This window comes from Moschus berezovskii, chromosome 8 (assembly GCF_049115385.1).
Source record: "Moschus berezovskii isolate FMDL1 chromosome 8, NW_MosBer_1.0, whole genome shotgun sequence".
In the NCBI taxonomy this organism is placed as follows: Eukaryota; Metazoa; Chordata; class Mammalia; order Artiodactyla; family Moschidae; genus Moschus; species Moschus berezovskii.
In genome coordinates, this window is record NC_142467.1 from 90,800,578 (window position 1) to 90,810,735 (window position 10,158).

A 10,158-nucleotide genomic window follows, 5' to 3' on the forward strand; every position below is an offset into this window, starting at 1 on the left:
CATTCCACCTTGCTGCGTTCTCTGTCCCAGCTCTGACTACCTTTCCATCCGCATCTCTGACTGTCCCTGCTGTGTGGCTCCAGCTGGCCATGCTGTCCAATCTCTGGCTGACCTTACTGTTCCCCCCCCCCAACTCCATAGCCCTCCTGTCTATGTGGCAGGACCTGCAATCAGTCCCCAGAATGGTTTATAGCCAAGCCTGGGGGAAGGGTTAGTGGTCAGGAGGAACCCCACTGAGGATTCTTGGCCACGAGAACAATCTAGAGAAAACAAAAATCAAATCAAACAACGAAAACACACCAGTGGGAAAAACAGGGCTACCAAGGGCTAATCCCGGTAGCCACCTCCCGTGATGGTGGGCCAAACTGTGGTGGTACACAGAGAGTGGGTCAGGGTTCCCGATGTCGGTTGGTGGGCACTATCCCAGAGCTGCCCATGCAACCCGGGCCAGCCTGTCCTCTCTCTCCATTCCTCCAACAGCCACAGTCACTAGAGCTATCCCCGGCCCTGATACCAGCCCAGGTTTGCTTACCCCAGGATCTGGCAACGGATGCTGACTGTTACCTCACTGGCACCATCCTGCCCTGGCTTCCTGCTCTAAAGCCCCAGGTGGCAGTTACCTTGGAATGCAGGCGTGAATGAGCAGATGACAAATCAGAAGCCAGCCACCCCCAACTCTCCATGGCCACCCCCAAGCACCCCCTACTCCCTGGAGTAGCTGTCAGGAGAGGAGAGTATCTCCAGGAAGAGCTGGTGAACAGGCACAGACGGGACTTCTTGCGATCTGAAATCTTTCAGGCTCTGAGATTACAGATTGAACTTCTGAACAGACAGCTCGGCTTGGCTCACATTTGTCCCAGCCCATTTCCCATCTTCCTACTTCTACCTGCCATGGACCCCAAGCCTCACATGAATCAAGAAACCACACAAAGTAGCCAGGTCAGAGAATGACCACACCAAACATGGGATCCCAGAGCAACTGAGCAATTATGTGGCACCACCTCTGGGCCTAACCTGAAGGCCAACCCCAAAGGCCCAAAATAGCACCTCAGTCACAATGCTCCCCTCCTAGGGCTCAATGAGTGGCTGGTGGGGACTCTGACCAGGCCAACACAGGGCATGGGGCCATCAGACGAGATCTTCCAGTGAGCTGAGGACTGGGTCTGGGGCCTCCTTTCAGCTCTGCTTGGCCAGAGTGAGTTCCCAGCCTACTGGGAGACTGGAAACTTGGAGCTCTAAGGAAATGATAGGATCTCATCCTCAGAGAAGATTACCTTCCACAAAACCCGTCACCCTGCAGCTGCAAGTGCAGTCATTCACTCATTCGTGAACTCACTTCTGGAGCAACTCCTTCTGTTCTGAGCTCTCCAGTGAAGGCTGCTACGGCTCTGGCTGCAAGGGGTTCAAACCTGCTTTCCCCTAGGACTTTCCCCATATTGACGACATCCCCCAGCTAGGCAGAGAGCCTGGCACCCAGTAGGAGCACATTCAAGGTGTGCTGTCACTCAGTGGACTTGTGGTAAGACAAAAGATTATAAAGCACATCATTACTAAGATAAATTATTCTCAGGGAATTTTTCTTATCATTCACTTATGCAATCAACACTGACGCACACACTGTGTCCTGGCCCTGGCTTGGGGCACAGGCAGGAGACACCCTGGCTCTGCCCTAGGATGACAAGGCTAGTAGAAGACGCCAAAGACTGTAGTTTAGTGGAACCTGTTCCCCCAGGAGATACATGTAGCTTGAAGGGTACAGGGACAGTTCACCTTGGCCATCCATATGCTCAGTTTTGGCCATATGCCCTTGAAATGGCTACCACACAGAATAAAGACTCTTCTGCCTGGCCTCCTAGGCCTGCAGAGCCCAGCCCCGGAGACCTCATTGGCCGAGTAGAGATTGTGCCAAGCTCTCATTCAACTGTCTTCTCAGCCTTTTCTCACATGGATCCTTCTGCTGGAATGTCTGTTCTTTCTCTACTCCCTTTCGGCACGTCAGAGTCCTGTGTCTCCTTTGAGGAAGGCTTAGCTCAAGGTGTTATAACTTTAGCCAACATTTAGTTAGCCCTTCCCTATGTGCCATCCCCTGCTCTTTGCTCTTTACATCTGTCTTCTCCTTAAACACTCCCCGTCCAAGGACTGCTCCCTTGTCTGTGCCCACCGACCAGACTGCTGGAGGGGCCTTCGTTCTTTCCAATCCTCCAGGTCCTTCTGTGTCCTGGAGTCTGAGAATGTGGTCTGACTCACAGCTCTCAGGGGTGGCTTCACCACTGAACCTCCTTGTGTCTTGATGATGCATCTGTTAAAGGGGGCTAACAGCACCACAGTGTCATGGGTGAAATTAAATGATAGCTTGTGGACATGGTGCTGGACACATGATATACGCTCAAGAAAACAGCAGTCAAGTCAGCACGTTTGCAACAACACTTCTGCCACGAAAACACTGCTCCTCCCCAACAGTCCTTCATTCAATGAATGTTTTGAGTGCCTACTATATGCCAGGCACTGGAATTACACATTGCAGCTTCTGTTACACAAATGCCTGCAACTTCAGCCTCTTTTTACAAAAAAGTCAGAGCCTTATGCTCACTTATCCTGCATGCTGTGTGTGGGGGACAGCCCTGGATCCCATCTGGGGCTGTAGCTGAGCCAGATTCGGCCTTCTGAAGGTCAACCCAAGAGCCCTTATAATCTCAAGGGACAGAAAACCAGCCAGGGAGCAGAGTGGCTGGGTTCTACTGCCCCCTGGTGTCAGCGTGCTCTCACCGGGAGTACCCCTTACCCCACCATGGGCTGGGGAGCGAGAGAAGGCACTAAGGTCAGCATTCTCCCACACAGAGTTGCGCCATGTGCAAATGCAGGCCTTCTTTCGTGAGGTGTGCCCTCAGATGTTCCACCCGGAGTCCACTGTCTGTCCGATTCCTGGCTGCCTTCCTGGGCTCCCTGGGATGGCCCCAGACCTCACACCAATCCTCTACCCTAATGGGAGCAGAGATGCAGGGAGAATCTGATTGGGCTGAACTGAGCTAGGCTGTGCAAGTCTGCACCTGCCCTGGACACACATAGCCAGATTGCTGCCACACCAGTCTCTGCCACCATTCCTCTTTCTGGAACCTAGCCTCATTTGGGCCATCTTTGGCCAGACTTATTCTCATCCATAATATCACAACAGCGTCCCACTGCTCTCCCAGCCTCCACTCTCCTCCTACTGGCTCAGCTTGGCCACTGCAGGTAAATCAAGGGCTTCTCTGCCCCAGAAATAAAACTCTCTTCTCTAGAATCCCCTCCCATCCAGACTCCATCCCCTCCAACAACCCAGAATACTCAGGCAAAAGACCCTAAAAGACCCATCTCCCACCACAGTTCTTCCTGCACATCTTTGCTGACCTGACTTTCTCTACCTGGGGTTTGGCCTACCTGCCTCTGACAAACACCCCTGTATGCTGCAGAAGCCCAATCAGACGTCACCGATGGTCGGGTATACAGTTGCGCAGACTGGATCCTGTAGAAGGACACAGGGTTGCATCAGCCTAGAAGTGCATCCACCAAGAGGGGAGCCTCTTTCTATTCTGTACAAGGGTGCCATCTGGCAGGCAGAAGTGCCAATCCATTGTTCTCAAAGTCTCCTGAGTGCTCACAGCACTGAGACCATGTTTTCCCGGGCCAGGCACGGCATTTGACTCACCACACCGGGTCTATTTTGTTTCCTTGTTTATTACTCAACACACAGGTGGGATCTGGGTTGGCTTCAGTATAGCTCTGAGCCTGCTCTCCCAAGGCTCAGAGCACATGGTTGCTTCCGCCAGAAAGGCAGTTCCTCCTCCAGGTGGCTCTCCTCTATCCTTCCCTTGTCTCTGTAGGGCCAGACTGGGTGGTAAACAGCACATGACTCTACAAAAGTACTATCACTTCAAGGGGGCCTCTCCTAGCCCCAGCTGAGCCAGAGGATTCTGGCAGCTGCCATGGGACCAGAATGCGTTCTCAGTGTTAGCCCAAGTGTCCTCCCTGCCCTCAGAGAAAGGCTGGGTCCAGGCAGAGTCCCGAGGAAGGTAGACATGGTGTGGGAATGCCCTGACGCGTGGCGGGAGTGAGCGCCACACAGCAGCCTCAGTGTTTCACCCTCACACCAACTGTGGCATCGTTTGAGAAATTTCCTGTACACATTGAGAAATCTGGCCTCCAGGGAAGCAGCTGCCCCCCTGTACCAAGAGCCTCCCTGCTTGACCATCCAGAGGCCCCTCAAAAGCCTTTCAGTGAGGCAGTTTCCCCACTCGAGGCGGCACCTGATCGCTTTGCGAAACACTCTGCACCAAAGCAGGACTGAAGGCCAGTTTGAGTTAGTGTTGGCTGAATCCCACTTTCAGATGAGCAGCTTGCACCAAAAGGATTTTTTTTGGTCAGAGGCTGCTGATGACTCCTGCAGTTCTCAGGCACCTCCCTGTAGCCACAGAAGACCTATGGCTGGGGGGTTGGTGGTGGTGGTGGTGGTGATGGGGTCTCCTAAGGGTAGGGCAACGGGATCCTCACACAGGGAAAGGTCTCTGAGAGCATCATCCACGCAGTAAGCAGGGGCTGTTACTATCATCGTTATTTTGATGCCTCCGGCCCTCTGTTCCTAACCCTAGCTCTAGCTCCAACCCTGTCTACTGGATGCACACATCAGACCCAGAGGGCCCTGCCTGGCTTGTCCTCAGACCTGGCAGACAGAAGGAGCTTAGGGAGCTGAGGGGATTAGGGAGGCCTCACTCTCTCCCCAGCCCAGGGGAGCTGCCCCTGTGGCCTGACTCAGGGCAATGGTGGCAGCGACGCCCACCAACCCTCCAGTTCAAGCCTGATGCCATGAAGCACTTAGCAACAATGGATCAATTAAAACTTCAGATCAAACCCTAATCTTTCAGATATTATCTGTGTGACATTGGCAAGTCAATTAACCTCTGAACCTCAGTTAAAAAAATAACAAAAAAACAGCACCACCAACCTCCTAGGATTTGCCATGAATATCAAATAACAGGCAAAGTTTCAGTTAAGAATTTCAAAAGGGTCGACTTCCTCCTCCCCTTCTGCTCAGAAAGAACCTTACTACTTCCTCTGATACTGCTGTTTGAATGTGAAATAACAATAAAACTAACATTTCATAAAGCATTTGCTCTGGGTGAGGTCAGCTTAAAGGCAGTTTAAGGTTCAAGCACTGCACACACATTATCAGGCTGAATTTGTACAAGGGGGTAGGTGGAGACCCTTCAGTGGTATCATAACCTAGAGGAAATCAAAGCTCAGAGAGGGCTGACTGATGCAGGCAGGAAAACTGGTGGAACCTGGGTGAGAGCCCAGGTTCTGTGTCCAGGAGGAAGAGTGTTGGGCAGGGACTTAGTGGGGGTCCTCAAAGTTTCTTGAGAGGATGCAGAGGTAAGACGCTGACTCCTGTGAGGGGGAGAGGTTGGCGGCTGGCACAGTGGGGACACAAGCCCTGGGCATAGCTGAGGAGCCAGGTGAACCCTGCTTTACAGAGGGTCAAAGGTGGGCAGGGAGGGGTTGTGAGGAGACCCTCTCAACCAGGACTGGGATGCCCCAGGTCAGTCTGGGTCATGTCCTTGACCTGCTGTGGGACCTCAGGGCCCAACACCCTCCATTTCTGGACCCTGGAGATGAACAAGGATAAACTGTCTGTCCCTGGACTTGGTCTTGGGAGATGACTGGGTTCAGGCCTAGTCTGCTCAGCGGATGGTCCTCGCCGTATTGGGGGTGGGGGTGGGGGCAGGCCACAAGAACTGGAGGGAAGTTGTGGGGTCGCAAAGCCGAGGTTACTGTGGGGTCGCAGTGAGCAAGGTCCCTCATTTTTACTGACATGGCTGCTTCCCAAACGCAGCCCGGAGCCCGCCAGAATTTGGAAGGGGGAGACCTGGGCGACCCAGCGGAGTCCTGAAAGGATGGCTCAGGAGCCGGGGCTGGGGGCTCAGCCAACACAGGACCAAGATCCCACAGTGTGCTGGGGATGGGAGTCACGGGCGAGAACGGGGATGGGGGGACTCACCCGAGAACAGCCACAGGGAGCCCCCCGACACGAGGAAGAAGGTCAGCATGTCGGTCAGCGGGACCCAGCCTGGCCCCGCACGGCCTCCCGGGCCCGCAGCCCCGCAGCCCCAGCAGCCGCCGCGCCGCGCCGCCGCCGCCGGGTATTTTTAGCCCCCGCCCCTCGGCTCCGCAGCGCCCCGCCTTCCCGCGCGGCTGCGGCGTCTGGGCGGGAGGGGGAGGGCCGGGCGCGCGCCCTGCGCTGGCGCTCGCAGCCCGCTCCGCCGCGGCCGGGTCCGGGCGCCCAGCGCGCTCAGCCGCGCGTCGGAACCGCCGAGTCCCCGGGCGGGGGAGGGGCCGGGCTGCGGGGCGGACCGGCCCTCTCCACCCCAGCCCAACGTCAGGGCCCGGCGTTCTGGGGAAACGGGCAGGAGAGGGGCGCACGGGCGACGCGCGCGGGGTACTGACGCCGCGCACCTCGCCAATGCGCGGCTCTTACCCCTACGCGCGCGATCCTGGCTTTTAAGGCTGGGCAGACTGGGTGGCAGAGAGGTTGTGGTCGCCTGTTCTAGTAGGCGCACGTGCTGCTGCGCCGCTTCCCGCTGACGCTAACGCCCGCTAGGACCTCAGTTTGCAGACACTGGGAGCCTGTGGGCGTCAAGCCCTCTGACGAAAGAAGAGAGAGGGCGATAAGGGTCTAAGTAGGATCTGGAAAAGTGGCTGTTAGGACGGATAGTGCCCATATTCGCTGAGAACCCCTGATCGCACATCTCTCCTTCTGGGAAAATTGAATCTGAGGCCACCCAAGGTCACAGGAGGCTCTATGTGGTCACAGGCTGCCACACGGGGTCACATGAGGTCACAGAAAGCCACATGGAATCATAGGTGTTTCACCAAAACACAGGTAATCCTGATCTTCACACACAATCATATGTGGCACATGAGGCCTCTCAAGAGGCCTCTCACAGCTACAAAGAATGGCCACACAGGCACCCAAAGACGGGGATGGCTCCACTGCTTGCTGCCAGTTGTTACCAAACTGAACTCACCCCGCCTGAACCACCGCAAACCTAATCTACTGACACCGGGTTTTGGTGAGGGAAAATACAGTGTTTATCGCAGTGTTCCAAGCAAAGGAGTGGAAGATAAGCCCCAGATCTACTTCAAGTTCGTCTTTGAGTTAGGGTTTTTTTCTTAAGGGATATGAAAAAACAGGCTGAAATTGGCCATCTTGTGCCATTTCTGTGACATTTCTTCATCGCAGTTTTGAAATAGGGAAGGGGCCAGGGCACAGCCTTTGAAAGAATGGCATTTCCTGAGGACAACATGGGGCTTCCCAGGTGGTGCTAGTGGTAAAGAACCTACCTGTCAATGCAGGAGACTAAGAGACACGGGTTCAATCCCCAGGTTGGGAGGATGCCAGCCTTGAAAAGGGCATGGCAACCCGCTCCAGTATTCTTGCCTGAAGAATCCCATGGACAGAGGAGTCTGGTGGACTACCATCCATAGGGTCTCAAAGAATCAGACATGACTGAAGCGAATTAGCACGCATGCAGGAGGACAACATAAACTATTAGAACCAAATGGGTCCAAGATGGTAGACAAGTCAATTTCCACCAGACCTTAATCCTCAGTACACATTGGTTGTAATAAATCAGCAAGCTAAGTGACACACCCATAGGTGCCAGGACAGTTCCAAGACTATAAAAAACCCAAAAGAAGCCAGTGGCCCAACTCCTAGAAACCTCCACCCCTTCCCCAAAATAACTGGAATAATCCTGCCTATTAAATTACCCAGCCCATAAAAACTAACCAGGCCATATTTCAAGGCCTTCTTGCCTGAGATGGCCCACCTTCTTTCTGTGGAGAGTTCGTTCTCTCTAAATAAATCCATTTCTTACCTATCACTTTTGTGACTCATTGAATTCTTTATGCGATGAGACATCAAGAACCTGAGCTTCATTACGTCTTGAAACCAGGTGTGTGATTCAGTTTCAAGAGTTGGGATGTCCCTGGTTTATGATACTCTGGCCAGGTGGTCCATGGCTTGCAGTCTGTTAGCTTATCATCCCTGGAGAAACAACCTGAGTTTGCATATTAATGTTGATCTCTCTAATAGCTTTTAGTACATTAATGATATCAACAACAGCAATTTTAGTCATCTGACTCTGGTTGATTACTGTTTAGTTAGCAGAGGGTTGGTGTCAGAGGGGACAAGAAAGGGGACAAAGTTTTGGATAGAGAGATTAATCATACACTCAGTAAGAAAATTTGATTTTCGAGAGACACAGCTTCAATCCCCACTCCTGTTTTAACTTTCTGCCAACTCTTTGAGGGAAGAGAGTGATGACCATTCTGGCTATTTCCCGCTGGAACGGGGGCATAGTCCTGACTCAATCAGAAATGGAAACACTGCGTACCAAGTAGGAAAAACTTCTGAGATCCAGGTCTTGCACCTTTTGTGCAACAGCTTACAGTACATTTTATAATCAGGTATCCAGTTAGAAGCAGGAAAAGGAGTGACAACCCAAACTTAAAGGCACCTTGGTAAATAGATCTCACTCACTGAGGAATTCAGAAGAATAAGCCTGAAAACCAGCCTGAACCTGGTGCTACTGGGAAGACTTGTCACCAGGTAATGAATTTCCTAATTTTATCTAAGTAGGTCTTAACTTCTGATGTGGTGTTAACATATACATAACAGATTCTATTAGCTAGTACACTTATGTTTCCTTTTTCTGCTAAAATCTAAACTAAAGCAATTTTATTGTCCAATATTAATCGGGCTAAAGAATCTAATGCCTTCTGCTGGGAGGCTATGGTTTGAGTTGTTTCATCTGTCACTAATATTCCTAAAGCAAGAAGAAGACTTCATAAGGTTGAGTTGGCAGCTGCTAGCAGATATTGTTTTGAGAACAGCTGGTGGTGTCCTTGAGTCTGATATGGTTAGTTCAGAAAATTCAAATTCTCAGTAATATAGGAACCAATCTGAAACCATATCCACAAATGGCCACCCAGCTCTGTTTTGAATGCTTGAACCACAGTTATTCTATTTTCACTTCTAAATGTATTTTTTCCTTAATGGTTAAAGCAGATGTACAATGTATGTTCAATAAGCCACAGTATAGACTCTTCCAATTTAATTTAAATGATGTGTAACCCAGAGTCGCAACCATGCTCCGCCAGATCATCGGTCAGACCAAGAAGCATCATCTCTTGATCCCCCTCTTCATATTTATTGGAGCAGGAGGGACTGGAGCAGCACTGTATGTCACACGCCTGGCATTGTTCAATCCCGATGTCAGTTGGGACAGAAAGAATAACCCAGAATCCTGGAACAAACTAGGTCCTAATGATCAGTACAAGTTCTACTCTGTGAACGTAGATTACAGCAAACTGAAGAAAGAAGGTCCAGACTCCTAAATGAAGTATTTCACTATAAAGCTGCTTAGAATGAAGGTCTTCCAGAAGCCATCCGCACAATTTTCCACTTAACCAGGAAATATTTCCCCTCTAAATGCACGAAATCATGGTGGTATATTGTTGGGGTTTACACTGATAAATAAATAGTCTGAAACTTGAAAAAAAAAAATGATGTGTAACCCAGAATGACTTTCCAAGACCTCAATATGTGAACAATTTTTTGGTCATTTACCCTTTTGTTTGCAAATCTTTCAACAGATCAGAATAGTTGTCCCTATTAGTTGTCCCTAATAGATGCCAGGATGATTACTGCCTCCCTGAATCCATCATGTCCCTCAGTGCTAGACCTTCTTGTTTACATACATAACTACATATCTATATTTGCTATATCTATCTATCTACTTAGAAAGAGGGATCTTCCTAGTTGTCTACATTGGAGGAAAACTAATCAGACACAGTGAACAAGTTCAGAGGTCTGATTATGGGGAAACATTTTAATAGGATATGCATTTTATCCATTATTCTAAGTTGTCACACCATCATTGTACACGTATTTTTAGCAGTAGTGATATATGTCATGAGTAGTTATACTCTGATAATTTAACTAGAGAATTTTCCTTCTATCCTGAACACTGGGGATAACAGTATGGTTAGAAGTAAAACAATAACTTTCAGTTTTGACAGTAGACAAACATTTGGTAAACAGTTCCATTGAACTAGTAGGAT

The 10,158-nt window shown here is 50.8% G+C and overlaps 1 protein-coding gene and 1 pseudogene across 2 annotated transcripts in view; one reads left to right on the top strand and one right to left on the bottom strand.

Moving 5' to 3' along the window:
• Positions 1-6,186, bottom strand: part of ACSL6 (acyl-CoA synthetase long chain family member 6) — a 64,542-nt gene extending 58,356 nt beyond the window's left edge. For both annotated transcript variants that reach the window (XM_088838828.1, XM_055430110.2), the window contains exon 1: positions 6,032-6,186. In XM_088838828.1, the coding sequence (XP_088694954.1) occupies positions 6,032-6,080 (49 nt within the window). In that variant the 5' untranslated portion in view covers positions 6,081-6,186. The remainder of the gene's footprint in view (positions 1-6,031) is intronic.
• Positions 6,187-9,183: 2,997 nt separating this feature from the next.
• Positions 9,184-9,551, top strand: LOC148777121 (cytochrome c oxidase subunit FA4 pseudogene; annotated as a pseudogene).
• Positions 9,552-10,158: the final 607 nt, after the last annotated feature.